This window comes from Pleurodeles waltl, chromosome 11 (assembly GCF_031143425.1).
Source record: "Pleurodeles waltl isolate 20211129_DDA chromosome 11, aPleWal1.hap1.20221129, whole genome shotgun sequence".
Classification (NCBI taxonomy): Eukaryota; Metazoa; Chordata; class Amphibia; order Caudata; family Salamandridae; genus Pleurodeles; species Pleurodeles waltl.
The window spans coordinates 538,571,558-538,597,474 of NC_090450.1; the positions used below are offsets into that span (position 1 = coordinate 538,571,558).

General features: G+C 45.9%; 1 protein-coding gene across 1 annotated transcript in view; it reads left to right on the forward strand.

Annotated features, from left to right (window-relative positions):
• Positions 1-14,623, forward strand: part of LOC138265856 (outer mitochondrial transmembrane helix translocase-like) — a 114,009-nt gene extending 99,386 nt beyond the window's left edge. Inside the window, exons 9-10 of the mRNA XM_069213953.1 lie at positions 13,248-13,423; positions 14,028-14,623. Of these exons, the coding sequence (XP_069070054.1) occupies positions 13,248-13,423; positions 14,028-14,145 (294 nt within the window). The 3' untranslated portion in view covers positions 14,146-14,623. The remainder of the gene's footprint in view (positions 1-13,247; positions 13,424-14,027) is intronic.
• Positions 14,624-25,917: the final 11,294 nt, after the last annotated feature.

The window sequence follows — 25,917 nt, forward strand, 5'->3', positions numbered from 1 at the left end:
AGGTTAGTCTAAATGAGTGCTGACTAAAAGAAGTGAAAAAAGAAGATGGGCATCATTTAGAGTCTGGCGAAGTAGTAGCCCTAATATAAACCCGAGTGAGATGGGGGGGGGAGGGGGTTCAATTTCACCAAACCCTAGGTTCCCACACCTCATTTAGAAATGAGGGAAACACCAAGTTAACGCTGGCAGTCTCAGCTGGCTCAGCCCTGTTCTACACCACTACTACTGTCCTCCACTGGGCTACCAGCTCATAGTGATGGTCACCCCACCCCATAGTCATTAGATTGTCCAGGCCCTTATTATTTCTTGCCTTGATTATGGCAATGTACTTTATCTCGGCTCCCCGTGATATGTGACAAATAGGTTACAAATCATACAAAATGCTGCCGCCAGACTATTGATGAACCTCCCACAGCACCATTCTGCAGAAAGGGCGATGAAGGTCCTTTATTGGCTTCCCATTAAACAACATATTCAATTTAAGGTCTTTTTGCATAAATCGCTCCACAATAGAGGCCCTTCCTTGTTAAGAGCTTTGGCCACTCCATATATCCCAAAAAGACCTCTCACGTCTTCCTACACACATTTGTTTCAAATTTCCGAATCCAAGAAATCTCAATAGGGTGGCCGCTCCTTTTATCACCTAGCCCTGAAATTGTGGAACACTCTTCCTCTAGAGTAGCATCTACTACCTTTCCTTTCGTAAAGCCTTAACACCTGGTTATATACAACCTAAATCACACAACAAGGTATGTAGTTACTTTTATAGAAAATATGAAAATAAAAAAACTATATATAGGTACGGTTAAGGGCTGAGGTACCTTGAAACGTCTGATACCTCAGGAGCAAGAGCACTCACACACCCAGAAGGGTCATGGTTCATCATAGGGCATGCTTCCCATCTGGCCGCCACTGCAGTGCCTGAAGGCACCCACAAGGGAGCTTTGCCAGAGATCGTTTATATAAAATGTCGTATGTGAAGTGTGGGTCTAATGACGTAGATTGGTGTAAAAGTTGTGCATGTGGAGAAAAGTGCTGGCTAAAATAGATTAAGTGGTCCCCAGAGAGATTTTTATTAAACAAGTCCACCTGTCTAGTTAAAAAGATGGTCGCTATTAGAAGAAACAATGATCTACAATAGCTCAGTTCGGACTGGACTGTTCCTATGGGGAACAGGGTCAAGACTGATTGGCATATGGCTGGGTCCAAACTGCGGTGGCGTGGTGGGCAAAAAAAAAGATGGATTAAACCCAGATCTTTGTGACTGGGGGTAAATGTCTGCATTGTTCAGCCTTCCGTCCATCATCTCCTCTTTTTGCTTTTGTTGCCCTAAGTGGGAAGGGTATGCTCTCACATGGGTCCTGTGCTCACTGTGCCACTGGAATCAAACTAGCCTGGCTGATGAGGGGGCGATACCACAAAACTGGACCCAGGATGCTTGATTCTGGTCCTGAGAGGGCCTGGCCTGGCCTGGCAGTTCGGGCTGGACTGTTCCCATGGGGAACAGGGTCAAGACGGATTTGCATATGGCTGGGTCCAAACTGGGGTGGCGTGGAGGGCAAAAAATGATGGATTCAACTCAGATCTTTGTGACCGGGGTGAATGTTTGCAATGTTCAATATTCCATTCATCATCTGTTCTTTTTGCTTATGTCGCCTTAAGTGGGAACGGTATGCCCAGACGTGGATCCCGTGCTCACTGCACCACTGGAATCAAGCTAGCCTGGCGGATGAGGGGTGATACCCAGAAACCAGTCCCAAGATGCTCGATTCTTGTCCAGGGAGGACCTGGCCTGACAGTTTGGGCTGGACTGTTCTCATGGGGTACAGTGTCAAGACTGTTTTGCATATGAAGTCACTAATGATCTATGGCAATTCTTCAGGACTGATTATTGTAATCTACACAGTGGTTGGAATCTTAACTTATGTATTTTCAACGATTACCAAACACATATCACCAAGAGTTTCTTGTTTGATACCTTAATATTATGAAAAACAACATGAACAACGCAACTTGCATAGTCACAACTAGGTGTCACACTTATAAAAAGAAGTATAGCACTGCGCTTGCATGTCACAGATAGTGTGCATGCAACAAACAATGTGAGTCTTTAAGAAATAATTGCCCCACATAACAAAACACGTGACAATATTGTGGAAAACATATGGCATAGATGACATACACTGTGTTCAGTGCAGTTAACTCACCTTTATTGGATATCCGTAGTCCCTCCTCAAGTCAAGGCAGAGGATACGCTAATTAGCGTACTATGGAAGGTAAATGAATAACAGTTAATCATAGGAACACGCTCCCCAAGGTCGGAGCGCCAAGACTGGCTCATATGACTCCAATGACAAAAATAAAGCAGAGTGATACTCACATGAACCCAGTGTGGCATCCAGCAGCAAACCTACCCCAACTCTGCCTCCTTGGAAGTGAAGGAGCAGGCAGGCAGCGTATCAGTCTCAAAAGACCGATTGCTTTCACATGCGGTGTACCTGACAGATCAAAGTGGAGACTAGGGCGTGTCTCCAGTCAGGGTACGTGAACTTTCTTAGTGTCATATTGGAATAGCACAGCAGGCACGTTGTTGTTAAAGTATCAGTCTCAAAAGGGTGATTGCTTTCACGTGCGACTGCTGCAACAGATCAAAGCGGAGACTAGGTCGTGTCTCTAGTCAGGGCATGTGGACTTCATTAGCACCATATTGGAATGGGGCAGCGGCCACCCAATTGTGGAAACAGTGTTTGTTGGAACATTGTTAGGGGATGAGGACTTTCTTAGTGCCATATTGGAATAGTGTGGCGACTACTCAGTTTGGGAAGCAATGTTAGAACAATGTAAGTCGGCACAGAAAAATACTCCACAACAGTGATAAACATGGCAAAGTACCATGCCGAGTTGCACTTAATATCTCAAAAGAGGTGCAGAATCGCTCTTTAACAAAAGGAAACCGGACAGTAACAATGGAAGGAATAGGGGTTGCATTTGGAATGGCACTCCTTACACAAAACTGGTAGCAGATAGCAAACCAAGGTGCATCCAATTGCCAAGTTAGAAAGTAGTTTAACAGTTAACTTAGAGTCTTATGCTGTAACATGAGCTGAATAGCTGTCAAAGAAGGGGGAGGAAGGCAACAATGAAGGGAGCAGGGGTCGCCATCTAAAATGGCACTCCTAACCCAAAAATCTGGCAAAAGGTAGCGAATAAGAAGGTATCCACTTGCCAAGCCAGAAAGTAGTCTACCAATTAACTGAAGAAGTGTTATGCTGTAACAGCAACCCCAAGAAACTTAAGCCCTCATTACAACTTTGTCGGTAACTGCCACGGCGATGGCCGCCAACATACCATTGCCGCATTATGACCCTCAATGGAATTCTGCCACAAGGCTGGCGGAAAACCATCGACAGTCATGGCGGCGGCCGGCAGTAAGGTGGCGCTGCTGTCAGCAGCAGCGCCACACAAGCAAAACACCGCCTACCGTGTCATGAGCAATGATACGGCCTGGTGGTGTTTTTCTGGCGGACGCTGCTGCTGACAGCAGCGCTGCGTCCCGTCCCTGCCGGAGGACCCCCTGCAAGCAGGTAAGTCAGGTTCTCCAACAGGAGAGGGGGGTGAGGGGTGGTGTGTGCGTGTGTAATGGTGTTGTGTGTGTGGGGGTGTGTGTCTGTTTTTGTATGCGTGCATGCAGGTGTGAGTCACGCTGAATACATGTGTGAATGACTGAATGTGAGTGTACATGTATGTTTGTTGTGAATGCGTGTGTGCGACAGTGTATGTTGGTGTGTGTTGCGGTGTGTGTATGAGTGCATGTGTGGGTGGATGTGGGTATGCGTGTGTGTATGATTGTGTATGTATGCGCGTGTAGGTGTGTAAATGTGGGGGGGCAGGAGAGGGGGGGGACTCTGGTGAGGGGAGGAGGGTGGGTGAGACCCCTATCATTGCCAGGGAAGGAATTCCCTGGTACTAATAGTGCCTACCGTCATGGTTTTCATGGCTGTACGCTTGCTTCGAAAACCATGGCGGTAGGCGGGATCATAATCCCAAGGGTGGAATTGTGACGGACGCTGGGCTGGAGACCATAGTCTCCAGCCCAGCGGCCGGAGTGGTACATTGAATGTCATAATCTGGGAAAAGGTACTGCCAGCCTGTTGGCAGTACCTTTCCCCAAATTTCTGCCGACCGCCAGGGTCGTAATGATGGCCTTGGTACAGTTATGTAGGAAGCTGGCCTGGTCTGTGGTGGGTACCTAAGGTACTTACACCTTATACCAGGTCCAGGTATCCCCGTTAGTGAAGTGTAGGCAGTGTCTAGAAGCCAGGCTCTCTAGCGGTAGCTGTGGATGAGCAGCCAAGGCTTATCTAGGTAACATGCAAAGCTCATGCAAGACCACACAGCACAGCACTTACACACATGAAAGAAAACACTCAGTTGTACAAAAATAAAAAATAAAAGTACTTTCTTTTTGGAACAAATCACCACAAAATACTAGAAGGATAACCCACCATTAACACTTAAGTAATACACTACATATATATACTAGAGATCAGAAGTAGGCATAGAAAAGGTTAGAAAACAGTGCAAATAGCAATAACCAATATTGTCCCTAGGGGCAGCACAAACCATATACTAAAAAAATAGAATGCGAATAAGGTATCCACACCTAGGTAAGTAAAACGTGTAGAGGGGAGCTGGGAGTACTAGAAAACCACAGAGGTAAGTAACACAGTACCTCTCCTCCCCTAAAGACCTGTAATGCAGGAGTAAATCACTGGATTTTCCCCAAACCACCCAAAAGGAGGCAAAGGAGGCAAAGAAGAAAAAGAGACACCCAGATAAGGCTGCAAGAAAACCATCGGTTGATTCCTGAAGAAAGAAGACCTGCGGAGAGAGGGGACCAAGTACAAGAGTAACAGTGGAGTCCATGAGGAGTAGGAGCTACTACCCACCCAGCTGTAGTTGCAGGAGTTGGTCAACGGTGATGAAGAACAGGTCAGCACTGCAGCCCTGGAGCCGGAGAAGAGTTCCTGATAGATGCAGATGATGTCCCATGTTGGAAGAAAGATTGCAGATGGGTGTCGGTGCAGGACTTCCACCAACAAGCCTTGTCAAAGACAAACTTGTAGTTAGGGGAAAAGTGGCGCTGCCAGAGACAAGCAAGGGCCAGGAGGACTCAACCCAGGAGGGGGAGTGACAGGGGACCCTCAGCATTGCAGAAAGTCCAGAGGTCAGAGGCAGCACCCACAGGAGTCCCACAGGATGGGGACACAAGAGTCGCAGAAGAAGCCCACACAGGACTACAAAAGAGGATCCCTTTGCTGCAGGAGAACCAGGCAGGAGGCTGTGCTTTGCAGGATGTAGTGCTGGGGGCTGGAGCTACACGTCACCTGAAGATCCCTTGGAGGAGATGCAAACAAGCCTTGGCAGCGGCAAGAGACACTGTGCACGGGGGTACTGTCCTGTGTGGGATGGCAAAGGCTTACTTCCACCAAAGTTGGACAGCTGGCAGAGAGGACCAAGAGGACTACTCCGGACCACCAGCCTTGATGCAGGATCCACGCAGCTCAGGATAAGGGGAGATCCATGCAGCCGGTCGTAGCTTGTTGTAGGTATATGCGGTTGCAGGGGAGTGACTCCTTCACTCCAAGAGAGGTTCCTTCTTTTTCTTGTGCAGTCTGAAGTGTTGCAGTCATCTGAAGATGCACAGCTGGGGAAATGTTGCAAAGCTGGCAGGAGACGTGGAAACAAAGTTGCAAAAGAGTCTTCGTTGTAGCAGCGTTTGTCGGTTCCTGGAGGGTCCAGTCGTGGTTCCAGTGGCCAGAAATCGAAGTGGGGTTTGCAGAGGAGTCCTGCTGGAATCTTGCAAGCCAAATCTGAGGACCCACCCTAGAGAGAGACCCTAAATAGCCCTGAAAGGGGGATGGATCACCTAACCAGGTAAGTACCTATCAGGTGGGGGCTCGCAGGCCTGGCCTGGCCAGGCAGATGCCCCCAGAGTTCCCTGCTAACGTTGGAAACAAGATGGCAGAACCCAGGGACCCTCTGGAGGACCTCTGGGCACCACCCCAGGGGTGGTGGTCGACAGGGTAGTGGTCAATCCCCTTTCCATTGTCCAGTTTCACGCCAGAGCAGGGACTGGGGGTCCTTGAACCGGTGTGGACTGGTTTATGCACAGAGGTCACCAAATGTGCCCTTTGAAGCAAACCAGTGGTTTGGGGAGGCTACTCCTCCCACGTCAGTTACACCTATTTCCAAAGGGAGAGGGTGTTACATCCCTCTCCCAAAGGAAATCCTTTGCTTTGCCTTCCTGGCTTGATCAGATAAAGCAGCAGGAGGTCAGAAACCTGTCTGAGGGGTGGCAGCAGCTGGGCTGCCCGGAAAACCCTGTGGTAGCAATGCTTGGGGTCCTCTAAGGAGCCCCCAGAGGCATTGAATCATACTTCCAATACTTGCAACAGTATTGGGGTATGATACCGACATGTTTGATACCAAACATGCCGGGGTTCGGAGTTACCATTATGTAGCTGGACATAGGTAGTGACTTATGTCCAGTACACTTGTAAAATGGAGTCCTTTCACTCACAAAGTCCAGGAAAATGGATCTGGAGTTTGTGGAGGCACCTCTGCTAGTGCTCTCACACACAGGTACTTGCACCCTGCCCTCTGGGCTGAGAGGTCCTACCATAGGGGTGCCTTATAGTGACCTGGTGCAGTGACCTGTAGTAAAAACGGGTGCATGCACCCGTTTGACACAGGCTGCAATGGCAGGCCTGCAGAACCCTTTGCATGGGCTCCCTATGGGTGGCAGAATAACTGCTGCAGCCCATAGGGATCCCCTGGAACCCCAATGCCCTGGGTACCTAGGTACCGTCTACTAGGGACTTACATGTATCCCAATTGTGGTAAGAAAAAGGTACAATTTAGAGGAGAGAGCAAAACCACTGGGGTCCTAGTTAGCAGGATCCCAGTAGACACAGTCAAACATACTGACAACAAGCAGTAAATGGTGGTAACCATGCTAAGAAATAGGGTACTTTCCTACAATAACTTTTTAGAGACGTGGCAGATTTTTTTTACTTAAGACAGAACTCATAATAATGTTAATTGAGTTAATAATGCAGAGAGTCAGAGACCAGCTTAGAAAACAGTTAGTGGACCATTTTACTCCGTGGGATGTTGTCATTCAGGCCGTCAATGTGAGTAGACAGTAGGAATATCTACTGTTGTTCCCTTCTAAATAGAGTATTTTTGCTCATGTGTTGGTGTGCCTCCAGTATTATCCAGCATAAATCACTGGATGACCTTCGATCAGACAGTGTGTGCTCATTTTTGTACTGGCTTTTTTACAGCGTATTTTACTGCGTTGTTCCATAATTCGCACTTTTACTCATCTTGTGGTCATGTCTATGTATCTTTTGCCGCAGGGACATGTGGCCATGTAGATACAATTTCTGGAATTGCAGTTAGTGTGAGTATTCTGTTTCCAGGTTTCAGGTCTTAGTAGTATCCAGTCTGATTTATTTTGTGGTCTCAGTGAAGTCACAGACAGAGCATGACCCACATGTGAAATGTCCCCTTCTTTCCCCAACTGATGGAGTTATCCAATAGATTTCAGGTTTTGGGTTATACAATTGAGAAAGACAGACCAGGGGATAGGAGGCCTAATGGTCTGAGAAGTGATGACTTTAGCCCTAGGAGTCCAAGGGTGAAAGGCGGTGGGAGGCTCAGTTGTACTGTCTGCTGAAGCATGAGAAGGGTAGGGCAAAAATCCAACAGTGGGAAGTCCATAGCCAAGAGTACTGTTGTTAGTTCTAACTTGAGCAGCCACTCAAATAGTGGAACTTGTATGAATGGTAATTTGGATAAATTGGCTGGATATTTTACATTTTGAACTTGGAACGTGGGAGGTCTGAACAAAAAAAGAGAGGCAACTGAATGGGTTAATGTCACTTTGGGCTTGGACATCATTTGTATTCAGGAAATCTGGTATGTAAATTCTCTTCATGTGGAGAGTTTCTCATTTCACTTCCTGGGGGCTACACCTTCGCAAAGGAGGAAGGTATAGGTGGTCTCCAGGTCCTCATTTCTAACAACCTGTGCCCGTAAAAAGAAATGGTCTACTGTGGGCTCCTATGCCCATCTGTTGTGGTGAACAAAAAAAGGAGAGCGTGATTTGGTACTAATTAACTATTTTAATAAAGTTTTCATTCAACACGTAGCAGGGTGGCCAAGGCTCTGGAGTGCAGTTTGGAAAGTTTTGTTCGCCCCACTAGCTCAGATTTTGCTTTGGTGTAGGCAGGTGACTAACATCCAATCATGTCTTTTGCCGACAGCAAGTGTATGTGGGTATACCAACCAGGGCGGGATGGGATATGCGCATTTCCGCCAAACTGAGTATGGAGATGCAGTGAACTCTCTTATCACAACCCATTATCTATTCTCATTGGAATGTGAACATGATAGCGACTGGGGCAAATTCCAACCTTCATTGGAAGAAATGCTTCCACAGTTATTGACCATGTATTGGTGTCGGCCAGTGTAGGTGGTTTGTGTAGTGCACCACAAATAATCCAGTCGCCACTCAGGGACCATAACCCTATCCTTCTATCCTTTTCTTTTTGGGGTGGAAAACGTAAGGATTTTTCTATTTTCAAGGATATAGCCCCTGTCAGGACAAATGGTGTATACATCAAATGGCCTGGTATAGACCAAAATAGCATACTGGAGAAGGTTGTTATAATGTACTTACAGGAAGTTAACTATTGCCTGCAAGCAGATGTGGCCCGTCCAAATTGTTGGAGAGCTTTGCTAACATTATCCATACCATTAAAACCCTTTTGACATGCCAGCTAAACGTTACCCAAAGATTAAAAAAGACTGGTTCAATCACGATTGTACTGAGGCCCTTCGGTGTCTGAAACTTGCTTTAAGTAGTTTACCTAGAAACAAGAACTTAATTGCGCAGTTGCGCACAAAGTATGGGCAGGTCTTAGCAAATAGGATAAATGTATTAAGGGAAGAGGCATGGTCAAAATTGACCTTGGCAGTGTAAAAGGGGGACAACAAGCTATTCTGGGATACTGTAAATGCCCCCTTTCTGAAAAAAGATGCACTCCCCAAATTCAAGCCCACCGCCCCATGTGACGAGTGGGTAGTACATTTTTCTGATATATTTAAGCCATGTCCCAAAGTCAGCAATTCAAATAGAGGACATATTTTGTATGGCTGGGATCCCCTTTTACTGGGTATTTCTTTGGATGAGGTGGCCCAAGGCCTGTACGATAGTGCTTGGGGGTAAGGCACTTGGCCTGATTGGGTTCTAGTAGGTGCTTTTAAAGTGGTAATAGATCTATTGGGGCCTATCCTTACCAGGGTATTTAACGTAGCAGCGGTTGGTCCAATTCCATCTACCTGGGCTATTTTCAAAAAGGGTGATAGGTCTTGCCCTAAAAATTATAGGCCAATCTCTCTTTTGGACTCATTGGTGAAGGTTATGAGTCGGGTTCTCACAAGGAGGCTGGAGGAATGGGCTGACATACACTCTATCCTTTCGTCAGCACAGTATGAGTTCAGAAAAGGGTTGGCGACATTAGAGCAATGTGTTAATTATGACTTCCTAATTGGTAAATACACTATAGCTAAGTGTGATTCCCTTTATCTGGGTTGCGCTTTCGATTTAGTGGATCATTCTCTGCTCTGGCCCTCACTACTCTCTTTGGGTGCCCAAGGGAAATCATATGTTTCTTAGCTCGCTTGTAAGAGAATTTATCATGTAAAGTCCGTTCTGGCATGCAGGATGAATATACTCCCAGTTTTAGAGTGGGGAGGGGTATCCAGCAGGGCTGTTTGCTAGCCCCGTTACTTTTCTCACTTTTAATTAATGGAGTGGATAGCTTCTTACTACCTGTCCAGGCTGACGTCCCCTGTGTGTCAGGAAGACTTATCCCGTTATTGTTATATGCAGAAGATGCCATCTTGCTCTCTAGGACCCCGGTAGGCCTTCAGAAACTGATGAGTGCATTTGGGGACTACATGTTGTCCAAGCGACTATTGATCAATAAGGCAAAAACATTCACTATGGTTTGTGGTCCCAAATCCAAAAAATGCAAAACATTTTATATCGATATTATTCCAATTACTAGCAGAAATTCCTTTTGTTACTTAGGGGTTTGTGGGTACAGCAGGTCTTGACTGCTAGGATGAAAATCAGGTAAAATACTGATGGAAATTTACAAGGCAATAAGGGTGTCTACAGGTACTTATGGAACCGGTCTCTGGGGCTACGCCCCTAGTACATCTTTGCAGTTGAGGAAAACTTTTTTTTTAAAGCGATTACTTTGCCTCCCGGTCTCAGCATCAACTATGATTATCCATCATGAGGTGGGCTTACAATATATAGAGGATATTCTTATGGTCAAACATCTGTTAATATGGCACTCAATATGGGCAAAAGAAGAGACAGGCTTCACTAAATCAATTATCTTAGACTGCCTTAGCCTAGATAAGGGCCGCTGTATGCTGTGGACAGCATATTTTAATTCTGTTTTTAATACTTTGTATGACATTCAAGTTTGGTTTACACCCTCACTGACATTGTCTCTTACCGCAAAGGGTATTAGTGAGTCCTTTTAGATATCAAGAGAAGAAGGATGTATGGGCCCCAAAATGCTGAAACCTTCGGTTGCCTATTATGTGCCCCTCCCGGTTTAGGTGGGTTGTAAGAGCTATCTGTCTTGGGTCACTAATATGCAACATAAGTTTGTTTTAACAAAGTTTGTTTTAACAAGGTTGCGACTTGGTATACTGCATCACTTGATGGCCTTCCCCCATAGAAGGTTCCGCCCCCCGATACGATTTAGTGTCCATGCGATGGTGGGAGCAGACAAAGCACTTTTCCCTTTATATTTTCTGTACGTTTTACCTGCCATTTAGACAATATTATCGTAAACCTATTCTGGTTGCCAAGAATTGTAGGTGTTATAAAGCAGCCTTGGCTTATTTGATTGCCCTAAAAGATCCGTTTGTATGATATAATGTTGCACTTTATATACTGACGGCAATCAGTATGAGGAATAGCATAATGTAGTATTTTGTATCTGGCAAATAGATCTTGGTATTGTAGATATTTGAACATGAATTTTATGTTAAGTAATTTTTTTTATGAATGTATTGCTTAATTACCTTTTTGGAATTGTATTTTAAATTTGATTTGGTTTTTTTAATATACTTTTATGGTTATTTTGAATATGCCGAATTAAGTTTTGAATCGAATGGACCACTTATGGGAGGTAAGTCCCATAGCGGCCGTTGTACCGATACGGCAGATTTCCGTGGTCTTGCATGTATTAACATGTCTTTTAGATTAGTTGTGCATTTGAAGGCAAAACAGGGTTGTGGAAATGTAAGGTTCCTTGTCTGTAAGATGTCTCAATGTTTTCTAATCATTTTACGTAAGGTGTTGGGAGTTTGGTGTAAAAGTAGTGACACATATAAGTACATCAGCATTGGATCTAGGATGTGATTCTATTAAAACTTCCCTGTTGTTGTTCCTGGTATATTTGGGTGCTGTTCTCACATAGTGTGGTGGGTATTTTTGTGCCTCTAAGTTTGCTGTCAGGTGCTGTGCTTGTGTGTCAAAGTCTATATTTGCAGCATAGTTGTAAAAACCCTTGTGGTTCAGCAGTGGATACAATAGATGTACTCAGTGTACTAAGGCACCCAGTAGGGTCCTGGCTAACGGGGTGTAGTATTTATGATCCACCATCTGGCTGAGACATTTTGCATCACAGTCAGAAGTTGGCATGATCACTGTCGGCCCCTCCTTTGTCTGCCTTTTTGATTGTGATGTTGGTAACTGTTGCCAGGGATCTAATGGCTTCCAGTTCAATGTTGGACATATTATGGAAACTGGCTGCACTGGTGGCCCTTTCCACATCCTTAAGAACTGCCTGTTCAAACGTCAACAGTTCATTTGGTACCATATTGATTGGTGGTGTAAATCTTGATGGGCTACATAGGCAAGAACCGTTTTGTTCTGGGATTGGTTTATCATGAAAGAAAGCCTTCAGCTGTATTTTACAGAAGAAATTGTGTAACTCACAATTTGTCCTAAACTTGTCATTTTTTGAGTGGGTATAAAGCCACAACCCTTTTGTAGTCTCTGTCTCAGTCAGTTCTCTTGTAGATAGATTCACAATGAATTTTAATTCTTCCCTGAATGGCTCCTGAGTTGCATTGGTGGCGGTTCATGTGTTTTTATGGTAGGGGCAAATATTTCTCAAAACACTCACATTGTTTTTGCGTGAACACTATCTGTGACATCCGTGTGCATTGCTATACTTCTTTTTATAAGTGTGCCACCTAGTTGTGAAAATGCAGGTTGCTTTGTTCCTCTTGTTTTCTCTCTATTTTAGGTCGGTTTTCATAATATTAGGGTATCAAACCAAGCCCTGGCTCTGTCTCAGTTCTCTTTTTTCTTCCTTTTACGATGGCTCCCTCTTGCTGTCATTCTCTCTTTCTGCCACCTTATTTCTCTCTCATATTTCACTTTCATTAATCTTTCTGAATTGGTCTGCTTTAATTCCCTCATTTGTGTTTGATCTTGCTCTGTGAACTTCCACTTTGTATCTATCTTGAAATTCCTCATTACCTGTTCCATTACGTTTTTCCATCTTATCTTAGCTCTACGGATCTTCTTTTTATTAGATCTCTTTTGATTCCTTTCACAAACTCGGTCTCCATTTCTTTCCAGCTGCAATGAAACCCTGTTTGTAGACGGACTGGATAGGCCATCAATATGCTGTCCTGAGCTCACCTTTCCTTTGCCTTGACTCAAGGAGCTGGAAATAATGTTGATGTAAAAAGCTAAGGGAAGCATATGGAATAGCTCCTTAATCTTGTGGATGTGATGTGTGTTGACCGTCATTTTTGTTAAAGAGAACTAACAATGTTTTTTTTCCCATAAACCAGGACTTATGACTTGCAACATGAACCATAAGGCGGGACTACAGTCTCCCTGCCGAAACACATACATGATACATTTAGTTAAGGCAAACGAATGGCCGTTGCCTAGATTCCCAGAGTACATATACAGTAAGGTACCTGCCTGGAAGTGATGCAGGGTATTGGATGTAATTCACTGTTAGTTACTGCCAAATAAAATTAATCTACAACTTTATCCACTTTTGGCTTTATGCACCATTGTGACTTCTGTTTACTTGTCTTGCCCTCCCACCACCCCATAACAGATGAGCCACGTGGTGAACCTAAATGAACTTGCAGTGAGGACAGAAGGGTATTCGGGCAGTGACCTGCGTGAGTTATGTCGTGATGCCGCCATGTACCGTGTGCGGGACTATGTACGGAAGCAGCAAATGTGGCTCGTCATGCGGCCCTTAAAGGTGGCTGATGACAAAGAGGACAAGTAAGCCTTTAAGGGATAACTGGAGAATGCTAGTCTGGAAATATCCTCAAGAAATATTGTCTTATTGGAAAAAAATTAGCATTGGTACGGACTGAATGACTGCTAACAGCAAGTTCTTGACCCTGAAAGTGGCAGTCTACAAGTTGAAAATGTATCCTTATTTTACCCATTTGTTTGATAAATTTTTCATATGTAATTAATCATGACATTTTTGCCAGTTTCGACTTCATGGAGCACAGATGTAGCAAACAAATGTCAAGTTTGTGCTAAGGTTTTCTTGTTATCATATAACAATAATCATCTTTACATTAAGGCCCTTATACTTTATTAGCGCCGCATTTGCGTAATTTTTTTACGCAAAAGCAGCGCAAACTTCAAAAATACAATTGTATTTTGTACGTTTTCGCCGATTTTGCGTCAAAAAACGACGCAAATGCTGTGCTAAAAAAGTATAAATAAGGGCCTAAGTGTTGTTACCCACTCCTGGAACCAGGAACTTGTGTGAGTTGGTTTGCTAGTTGGCTGACTGTTTTTGTTGTGTACTGGTGATGATGTTCGGAGTTGATGAGAATTTGAATCAAACCATCTGCTTTTCCTGCTCCAGGCCCACTGACAGACTGCGACCTATGACCCAGCTGGATCTTCTGCTTGCACTGGACAAGATGAACGAGTCGAAGGGAGTAACAGCAGCGGCAACCCTACAGCATCCTTCCCTGGACTGAGCAAATGATCACCTTCAGCCACTGATGCCAACCCATATCCCTTGAACAATATCCAAGTCATGGAAGCAAAGAAATCCGAGACACACCAGCATCAACCCTGAATGTTAAAATGGCCTGGATCCCGGCATCTGGAGAGGCAAGAAGAGACTGGTGTGCATCAGGTGGGGCAACATCTCCAGCGTTGTGCTGGGTGTAGAAAAACCATAGTTGAGGCATGGAGGCAGAGACATCTTTCTAAATCCTGTTGAGGTACTGATCACATTTTGGGATCTTTGATTGGAAAGTAGGGTATACGTGAGGTACAAATTACAGAATTTGGGAGGATCGTTTAGGCTGTTTCCAAACAAGGATGAATACCCAGGTGAGTTATTATGCACTGCGTCAAGCTGTTGCATTCTCCTACAGTATGTAATTCCTCAGAGAGGCAATGTGAATGTTTAGCACTTTGGACACTACATACCAATAAAGTGGTCACAGTAACCTCTCTGATTTCTTGTTTGTTCCAGTAGCACTGCTCTTAAATTTCTGGCTGCTCCGTGTGATAAATATGTGGAGATGTGAGCAGACAATTGAATTTAATGAAGTGCTGGCAGTAAGGAGGTCCATACTCTTGTGCTCCTTGTTTTCTCCTGCACATGGGTAGGTATGTGGCAGTGTCTCAACTTTGGGTACTTAAGTGGTACAATGATTAATCAACAAAGTATTGTAAAGATTCAAAGAAAAACATTAGCACTGATTAGAAGAGAGGAGCAAAGGGCCCGTGAAGGAATATTGTATGAGCAGACACAGTAGAAGAGGAAAGTTTATTGTCTTTCTTCAGGATAGAACATCTGAGCCTGGATCCTTATACAAGATTCATGGGCAAATCAAAGGGACAAATCCGTTATGGGAAAGGCTATGAATGCACAGACTGGCCTCTGGGCAAGAATGCTTGAGGCAAAAATGTAAAAGCTACTTGCCTGCAATATCCACATGCTTGAGTATATTACATATTCATGGGATTCTCATGATAATATATGAGAAGACAGACCCAAATAGGATCCTCCAAACTGAAATATTAATGTTGCTGGTAACTCGGCCAGAAATCTAGAGTAAATATTGTAAATAAAAGGGAAGCTTAGCACAAAGGACACTGAGGTTTCTACTGGTAACATTTCCCACTTCCGGGAGCAGACTATCAAGCAGAGACCAGTTTCTGCCCACCAGAAGATTAAATCAGCTAGAATGTCCCCCCCGCTATAGTGGTCTGTGAGGAAGTGTGTGGCAACCATCCCTAACTGGACCTTGGCCTGCTAATTCCATTATGGAGGAATTGAATTAGCCTTCCTACCTACCAAATTCTCCATAGTAGTGACATGACCGAGCTTACATATTCTACCTGTCCCCCTGGGTCGATCAAGCTCTTGACTTGCTGCCTACCTTACATACACAGGGGCAACACACAATGGATCTGATTCACAAATTGTATTTTGGAATGTGTAAAACAGTTTAGAGTAGTACTCCATGTAGGAGGCTGGCCTGGCTTATAGTGGGTCCCTTGTGGTACTTACACCCTGTGCCAGGTCCAGTTATCCCTTATTAGTAGAATAAAGGTGTTTCTAGCAGCTTAGGCTGTTAGAGGTAGCTATGGCAAAGCAGCTTAGGCTGAACTAGGAGACATGCAAAGCTCCTACTATACCACGTATATCATATAGCACAATATCATAAGAAAAATACAATACTCAGAGTAACTAAAAATAAAGGTACTTTATTTTGTTGACAATTTGCCACAAGTATCACAGTGAATACCCTCAGTTAGAAGGTAAGTAATATACACAAGTCATATGTACACAAACCCAAAACAGGTAAGTAATAGTAAGAAAAGTAATGCAAACAGTGTAGAATTACAATAGGATGCAATAGGTGAACATAGGTCTAGGGGCAACACAAACCATATACTCTAAAAGTGGAATGAGAATCACCAATGGACCCCAGACCTATGGGAGCTTGTAGAGGGTCAGTGGGACTGTAAGAAAACAGTCAGGGTGTCCAAGATACCCCACCCCAAGACCTGAAAAGTAGGAGTAAAGTTCCCCTACAACCCCAAAAGGACACAAAAGTCCAAGAGTCCCAATAGTGTCCTGGGGGGAGGTGGGGGAAGGAGCCCAGGAAACCCCGGATGAAGGTGCAAAGAGGCTGCCTCCAGGTGGAAGAAGCCAAAGATTCTGCAACAACGAAAAGGGCTAGCAACTTCTCCTTTGAATGGAAGATGTCCCATGGCGTGCTGGATGTTGCAGAAATGTTTCCATGCAGAAATACCGCAAACAAGCCTTGCTAGCTGCAAGGGTCGCAGTAGAGTTTTTTTGGGTGCTGCTGGGGACCAGGAAGGACCAGGATGTTGCCCCTTGGAGGAGGAGACAGAGGGGGCGCTCAGCAACTCAGAGAGCCCCCACAGAAGCAGGAAGAACCCGCAGAAGTACTGGAGCAGGCACTTGGAAGATCTGAGGACAGCGGTCGACTCTGAGTCACAAAGGAGGGTCCCACGACGTCGGAGTCCAACTCAGCGAGTTGGGCAATGCAGGACGGAGTGCTGGGGACCCAGGCTAGACTGTGCACAAAGGATGTCCTGGAAAAGTGCACAGAAGCTGGAGCAGCTGCAAATCACGCATAACACAGGTTTGCTGTCTGGTGTGGGGAGGGAAGGACTTACCTCCACCAAACTTGGACTGAAGGACCACTGGACTGTGGGGGTCACTTGGATCCAGCTCCTGTGTTCCAGGGACCACGCTCGTCGGGATGAGAGGGGACCCAGAGGACTGGTGATGCAGAAGTTTGGTGCCTGCGTTAGCAGGGGGAAGACTCCGTCAACCCACGGGAGATTTCTTCGGGATTTCCAGTGCAGGGTGAAGGCAGACAGCACTCAGAGCATGCACCACCAGGAAGCAGTCGAGAAAGCCGGCAGGATTAGGCGCTACAATGTTGCTGGTAGTCATCTTGCTACTTTGTTGCAGTTTTGCAGGCGTCCTGGAGCAGTCAGCGGTCGATCCTTGGCAGAAGTCAAAGTGGGATGTGCACAGGAACTCTGGTGAGCTCTTGCATTTGTTATCTGAAGAATACTCCAGAGGAGAGACCCTAAATAGCCAGAAAGGAGGTTTGGTTACCAAGAAAGGAGGATTGGCTACCAAGAGAGGTAAGAGCCTATCAGAGGGGGTCTCTGACGTCACCTGTTGGCACTGGCCACTCTGAGCAGGCCAGTGTGCCCCCAACACCTCTGAATCCAAGATGGCAGAGGTCTGGGACACACTGGAGGAGCTCTGGGCACCTCCCCTGGGAGGTACTGGTCAGGGGAGTGGTCACTCCCCTTTCCTTTGTCCAGTTTCACGCCAGAGCAGGGCTGGGGGATCCCTGAACCGGTGTAGACTGGCTTATGCAGAGATGGGCACCATCTATGCCCATCAAAGCATTTCCAGAGGCTGGGGGAGGCTACTCCTCACCAGCCCTTCACACCTATTTCCAAAAGGAGAGGGTGTAACACCCTCTTTCAGAGGAAATCCTTTGTTCTGCCTTCCTGGGCCGGGGCTGCCCAGACCCCAGGAGGGCAGAATCCTGTCTGAGGGGTTGGCAGCAGCAGTAGCTGCAGTGGAAACCCCGGAAAGGCAGTTTGGCAGTACCCGGGTTCTGTGCTAGAGACCCGGGGGATCATGGAATTGTCCCCCCAATACCGGAGTGGTATTGGGGTGACAATTCCATGATCTTAGACATGTTACATGGCCATGTTCGGAGTTACCATTGTGAAGCTACACATAGGTAGTGACCTATGTGCAGTGCACGCGTGTAATGGTGTCCCCGCACTCACAAAGTTCGGGGAAATTGCCCTGAGCGATGTGGGGGCACCTTGGCTAGTGCCAGGGTGCCCACACACTAAGTAACTTGGCACCTAACATTCACCAAGTGAGGGTTAGACATATAGGTGACTTATAAGTTACTTATGTGCAGTGAAAAATGGCTGTGAAATAACGTGGACGTTATTTAACTCAGGCTGTAGTGGCAGTCCTGTGTAAGAATTGTCTGGGCTCCCTATGGGTGGCAAAAGAAATGTTGCAGCCCATAGGGATCTCCTGGAACCCCAATACCCTGGGTACCTAGGTACCATATACAAGGGAATTATAAGGGTGTTCCAGTGTGCCAATGAGAATTGGTAAAATTAGTCACTAGCCTGCAGTGACAATTTTAGAAAGCAGATAGAGCATAAACACTGAGGTTCTGGTTAGCAGAGCCTCAGTGATACAGTTAGGCACCACACAGGGAACACATACAGGGCATACACTATGAGCACTGGGGTCCTGCCTAGCAAAGGGCAAAAACAAACATACATACAGTGAAAATGGGGGTAACATGCCAGGCAAGATGGTACTTTCCTACACTCCATACTACAAAATGCAATTCATAAACCTACAAGCGGAAATCTCCACTTCCCCTAAAGTTTCCATATAGATATCCTTGCACATGAAAGTTAACTACTAAGGAGTAAATATTGGAGGGCCAGGGGGTGGCCTATTTATGGAGGATACTTACAGCTAAATAGGAGGGGTGCCAGGAGGGCTAAGGTGGAGTTTAGCGAGGGACCGACACCCTCCCACAAAAGAGCAAGCCTATTGCTATTCACAGACTGCACTTGTAAAGTTACCACTGCTAAAAGGACATATTCACCAGTAGACAACCAAAAACTAAAGAGTCCTCCAACTAGCAAAACAACTCATACAAGTTCCTAGTTCCAGGAATGGGTAACTATACTTAATGTAAGCATGATTATCTCTATACTATAACACGAAAAACTTAGCACCAACTTGAAATTTGTTTGCTATGTCTGTCCTTGGTTAACCCAAAGCAGTTGTAAATGTACTCCACTGCAGACATGGAGTAAGTCAAGGACAACACATGGTGATCCAATGGTACTGCTGCACCCTCCCATAGAAAATAACAGAGGAGGGACTTATAATAGGACATCATAGGAAATAATGTTGAAATAAACTAGTGTGTCTTCGACTTTCAAAAATATATTTACATTTAATTTAATGTAACAAAAATTATATATAAGAAAATATTATTTTCTGGTAAAATATTGTAATTACCATTTTAATTTACAAATAAATATATTTTTAAATAATGTAATATTAGTTTATTCTAAATATTAGTTAATTCTATGTAAATCGTCTTTGTATAACCTATTTTCATTAGATGATAAGTAAATGTGAACATTTTATTTAAGTGGGATCTTTCTTATAAATACAGCTTGAAAAATAGTTTTAATGCAATATTTTTTCATTATTTAAATATCTAATTTAATTTAATTAATCACCGATTCTTTTTTAACAGATTTTATTGAGATAACATTTATGCTTTAAAAACACACAAATTAAAAATGGGGAAGAAAATGAAAAAGGTAGAAACATAAATAAGCACCTGCACATTCAGCCCCATCCCACCCCCAATCCATCCTCTAGCAGAATAATACAGGACAGTTTTTAGAGACCACATCACAAGGTTTACTCCCTCCTACCTAGCTACGTCCCATTCTGCCAGGGTCAGACCCAGAAATAATAAAGACAGCTTGTACCTGTTACCGCTCAGTACGTTGGTGATTTGGAGAAGAGGAAGCTTCGGATCCAACGGAAGTGTTCATATCAAGACCCCACCCAGGCAGGATGTCATCCTACGCCAGAACCGGTCAAGTGCAGGTCCGCCCACAACATGTGTATGAATGTTCCATCAGCCGCATTGCAGTGAAGACATTTTGGGGGAAGCAATCACCCCGTTCCACCATAAACGCTGGCGTGTGAAATATACCCTATGGAGGTATTTAAATTGGATCAGTCTAAGTTTGGCCATGATGGCTGCCATCTGAGGGCCTCCAGAGCTCCAATCCAATCCTTGTTGTGGACTGAATACATTTACTTAGAGCAATACGAGGGGTTCCGTCCTCCCAGAGGAAGCCAATAAGGATAGAGTTCAGTTTGCAGAACCAGTGTCCTGGAATATCGAGCAGAAAGTTCTGCAACTGGTATAGAAACTGGGGCAATGACACCTTTTTAAAAATTGCAGACCAATCAGTTAGGGACAAGGGCGAACCTGACTACATCCGCACATCCTCCTTCAAGCGTGCTAACACTGGCTCCAGGCTCCATTGCCTTTCCAGTGCCGCATCTGGGGACACAAAGACTCTCAAGTACTTAAACCCATTTAAAGCAATCCGTCCCGTTGCCCAGCTGAAGTCCTGAGGGCAGCCACCTGCCGAAAACGCAGTAGACTTTGATATGTTAACATAAAGGCCTGAGGTCTCACAAAAAATATGCATAATTTGTAAATAAAATGGGGCCCGTGTGTTAGTGAGCGGTGAGGAAGAAGACAACATCATCAGCATATAAAGCTATCCTGTCACAGAACCTCTTTCCATTCACCTGTGCGTCCATTCTCCCCCACACTTACAGGGGCTCAATAACCAGAACAAATAGCAGGGGAGACAGGGTGCACCCCTGCCTCGTGCTCTGCTGAATCCAGAACAAGTCCGATGTAGCACAAGCCACCCGCACCATCGCTGTCAGGTGTATATATATCAGCCTGGGATAGGACAGAAAGCGATGGCTGAAATTTAAATGAAGGCCAACTAACAAGTACTCCCAAATTACAGAGTCAAATGCTATGTTGATGCTGACAAGGAGGACCGCAGCGGGGCCCTTCCAATTTGTCGGCCAGCGACAATGCGCTATACAGAAGCCTAATGTTGTGTCAGGTCACACGGCGAGGCATGAATCCGGCCTTGTCAGGATGTATTAAGTTGGGGATTATCTGTATCAGCCTATTTGTGAGCGCTTTCGCTAGAATCTTCACTTCCAGGGGTAAGAGGAATGTTCGCCTGCTGGCTGGCCAGGCTTAGGAAAGACCACAGTCGCCACGTGTTGCCAATCAGGCGGAAAGACGGTACAATCTGCTGCGGATTGGATCACGCCCAACATATGGTCACTAGGTTTAGGCATATACATCTTGAAGAGATCAAATGGAAAGCCATTAGGCCCTGGGGCCCTCCAAGGGCGCAACGCCGCGGGCCGACAACTGCTCCGCTCTGGAAAGCGCAGCCCCATAAATCACGGTCTACAGACGGGACGGTTTTTAAGGGGAAGGGCATGTACAAAATCAACTATCTGCTCCTGTGAACAGACCTCCCTCCTAATGTACACGCCTTAGGAGTGGGCAACTAAACTGCAAGCCACTTCTCTGGGGTCGGTGAGCAGGGCGCCATTCGGGCCCCGATGAAGAGGAATGGAGGAAGAATGATGAGAACTATGACACAGTCTGTGAAGCATTTTTCTCGATTTAACCCTCCCCCATTGATATGTGCAACTCTGGGTCGCTCTTCAGGACAGTTTGGCCTCACCCAGCAGAGTTTGCTTGTATTTTTGCTGCACCAAACCCAAAGGTCTAGGTGCTGTTTGCTCATCAGCCCTGCAACTCTGTGCATCCAGAGCCACCGTCTGGGACTCTAAATTCATCAAGTCCTGCACATTGCGACATTGCTCCCCGTAGCACAGCTAATATCTTCCCCCATCCCCGTGTGGGGTTCATGGCCTCCCACAGTCACCTGGGATGTTACTGAGCCAACATTATGCAAAAGCTTTATGGAACACTCTATATGAAGTCTATAGTCAGAGTTTTGTGAATGCCAGGGCAAGGGGTGCCAACGCAGTGTGCTGACAACCACACGGAGACAAATAGCCAATGAGGAATGATCAGAACGTCCCAGCACCAGGAATTAGGCATCAGAAACTCTGTGTCAGTATGAATGTGGGAGAAGAAAATAATGAAGACGTGAAAAGGAGCCATGCGCGGGGGAAATAAAGGTGTATCCCTCTCTAGATGGATGGTGTGTTCTCCAAACGTCGACTAGACCCAAAGCTGTAACAAAAGAAGGGAGGTAGGCTTCCCCAACCTCCAACGGCAGTCCACATGAACTCTACCTGTCCACTAAATGGTCCTTGACACCGTTCCAATCACGCCAACACCGTCAGTCCCTCATGGAGTTCACCCTCACAATCCAGTCATCAAGTCCACAAATGATTGGCAAAGGGGAGAAGGGGCATAGCCACAGAGAAATGTGAGAGGTTCCCCAAACAGTGTGTCCATTACAGCAGTGTATCTACCCTGATGGACTATCAATGTTTTAACAGGCTGGATGCAACATGATTCTTGATCAAGATACTTATACTTCATGAACGCCTTGTAAACCCACAGTGGAAAACCTGTGTGTAGCCAGACTGGACCAGATGTGGGATCTGCTTATCCAGAAGATGGGTCTCCTGAATCAGCAGAACATCTGCCCCCACCCTCTTCTCATGTTTGATAACCGCCCCATGATTAATCTTAACAAGTAAAACATTCACATTCCATGACACCACACGAAGCTGGTACATTGGGTCTCCTGTCCTAGTGCCACTCATGATGGGTTAAGGTGGAATCATTGGTAGGTAGAGTGAACATTGGGAGAGGCACTCGGCAGGTAAACATAACAAAAACAATAATAATACTAAAAAACATAAATACCAAACTCCCCCCCACCCCATACTTTGGTAACAGGAATCTATTGTGGTGCAGACCATTGCTAGGCTCCAATGCAAGACACCACTACGCCCCTCCCAATGGATCCCCACACCCAACAGTGTCAATCAACCAGGGAGGCTGAACGTACCCACATGAAGTTGTGCAGTCGCGAATGTCTTGGATCACATTGAAAGTTGTATTGAGCACCACAAAGATCAAATTTCCATCACAACATCAAGTGAAAGGCAAGCGGCCAAGGCCCCGGTGGCCCCTCAGCCCCCATCATGCAGAGAGCTCTTCCACAAGGAGTGAGATCGGCTGTGTTTCTTTACTGGTGTTTTTACAGGGCTGCTTCGTCCATCCCCTTGAGACAAGTCGGAGTCCATAAGTGAGGGAGTGTGCGGTTTTAGTTGGAATTGCTCATCGGTCCACTGAAAGCCCTCCTCTGGTGTTACAAAGAAATGTGTTTGGGAACAATAGGTGATCTTCCACTTAGCCAGATAAATTAACATATATTAGATATTGAGGTCACAGAGGTGCTTTTGGCTGCTAGGAAGGACTGCCATTGTTGCTTTCCCATCCTAGTATAATCTGGAAAGATCATGATGGTTTGTGATTGATAAGTAATCTTATCCTGGAGCGCGTCATATTTAAGGATAGCATCTCTGCTCATGGAATTTAAGAGCTTCACAGTGACTGGTCGGACCTGAGACCCAGGAGGAGGGCGTCGTACTAAAGCTCTGTGAGCCCGCTTAATTATGATGCAGGAAGATATGTCTTCCAAGGGCAACAGGGAACGAGGCCATTGGTCTAACAGGCACTTCATCGAGAGACCTTCACAACTCTCTGGGAAGCCTACCCGCCTCAGATTATTAAGGCAATCCCTACCCTCTGCATTTTCCACCCTCGCCACCAACCTTCTGGTTAGAACAGTAATTTTAGTCACCGTCTATTGTAAGGCACTAAATGAGTCCTCCATCGATGAGACTCTGGTTTCAGCCGCCATAATCTGCTCAACAGCTTTCCGAAGGTCTTGGCAGAACAACGTAACATCAGCACCCACCACTCCGAATTTAACATCTAGCATGTCTTGTGATTGAGTAATGGCTGCCAGGAGGGCAGCACTATCCAGGTTTTGAGCATCCTGTCCACATGCTCCCACATGTCCCCAGAGGGGGGTAGGCTTTTCCGGGCTGGGCATTTTTGTCCAAAGTACTCTGTTTGGTGCTAGGGCAGACTTTATCCTCCGCTCCAAGACCTACCTTGGCCACCTCTGCATCTTGTACATCTTACCCCAGCTAGCTTCCTAATGTGATAATCCGGTAATTCAATGGAGAGGCAAGTCCAAAACTCCAAAGGAGCAGGTGTAGCTTTGGTAGGGGAAATAAGGGGACATAAGCTACCACACCACCACCAGCTGCAAATCCTCAGGTCCTCTGCACCTTCGTTATCGCCACAAGTCGCCCCGGGGCCCACTTTTTCTACAGCTGTATGTTATTGTACAAATCACCCTGGGGCCCGCTGCCTGGGCACCTTTGTTGTCTCCACAGATCACCCAGGGCACACCGCCTCCACACCAGAATGGTATCACTGCAAATCACCCTGGGGCCCTGCTCCCTTCTCACCAGTGTTCCGCCACCTTTATTCACCCTGGGGCCCACTGCCTCCACACAAGGAGATATCACATCCGTCACATGAAATATAGCCGGCCGGCACTGGGGCTCCTTCTTTCTCTCTGGTGTAGGAATTAGGGCCGCAACAGGTCTCCTGCCATGTCTCTGGCCCAGATGCAGTATTTACCAGTGGGCGAACCCAGGATGCCCTTCGAAGCTGTGGGGGGGAGCAGGAGAGGCAGAAGGGAGAGGATAGGGCACCTAGCGGCACCTTCAGCGACCTCACCGCCAGTCACAGTACTCCTGAGGGAAGGTCAGCCGCACCACCAACCCAGTCATCTGTTTTAGACTGCGCTTCGGCTGTATCATCAGCCAGCGTGGACTGCTGTCCTCCACAAATAGCCGGGGGGGCTGCCAACAATACCGATAAGTGCTCCCACCACCTCAGAATCACTGTGGGTTGATCCCACAACACCTCCACTGCAATGTGGCAAAGAATACTGTCATATTAACAGCGACCACACAGAGCGGGTTTAAGTGGCGGCCACCATGTTCGGCATACAGGCCACGCACCCTGAAACATTGATTCTGACATGACATTCCACTTTAACTTGTAATCAGCAGTAATTCTTACCCTCATCCCTTTAAAAACCCAACATCAGTGTTATCAGCCATTCCAGAAGGTATGGGAATAATGGGATGTAAAAGGCACTTAGTAGTAAAGAAATATCATGTCACCACATATATCACCTCAACAAAGGAACACTCTTGAAACAGGTTGTCACAGTAGTCATCAACTTTTTTCCCCTTCTGTTGATTAATGTCATAAAAGGACATAGTTTTAGCACCACTGAAAGATCATTCTTAGATCAAACCAAAGCCAATACCACTTCTGCCCAGGGTTCTCAAAAAGATCAGGAACAACTGTTTCTCTGGATTGGGTATGGAGAGTCTGGTATCCCGAGCGGTTGTGAATGACCATCGGTCCTCTGGTCTGGCTGCCTCTTCGAGAGGATCTTCTGTCACAGCAGCAAAGGAGGGTCCTGCACCCAAACCTGCGCACCCTCCAACTTCATGCGTGGAGATTGAGTGACGCCAGTTGATAGCTTTCGACCTTCCTCCCCAAGCCTGTAATATTATTCTGGCAGCCAGGTCCCCCTCCATCAAGTCATTATATGCCTACTGTTGGGATACGTTTGTGTCATGGTGTGCTTCTCACACTGTTGACCCCGTTTCTGCATCATTCTCCAAGATCCTCTTGTTTGCTTTATCTTTGACCCTGCAGGGCTCTGCTCTGGGGCCATCTTGGCATTTTTGTGTGCCAGACCAACCTTCTCTTTTTAAGTCACCTGTTGTGGCTAAGTTCCTTAAAGGCCTACAGTATGTGTTTCCCGCGACGCCATTCACCATGACTCAGTGGGTCCTCAACCTAGTCCTCACATTTCTCATGGCTGCACCATTTGAGCCTTTGCACAATTACCCTCTTAGGCCTTTTTAGTGGCCATAACATCGGCCAAGAGGGTCCGCAAATTGCAGGCACTCGCAGTGCACTCTTCTTACACAAACTTCTACCTGGACAAGCTGGTTC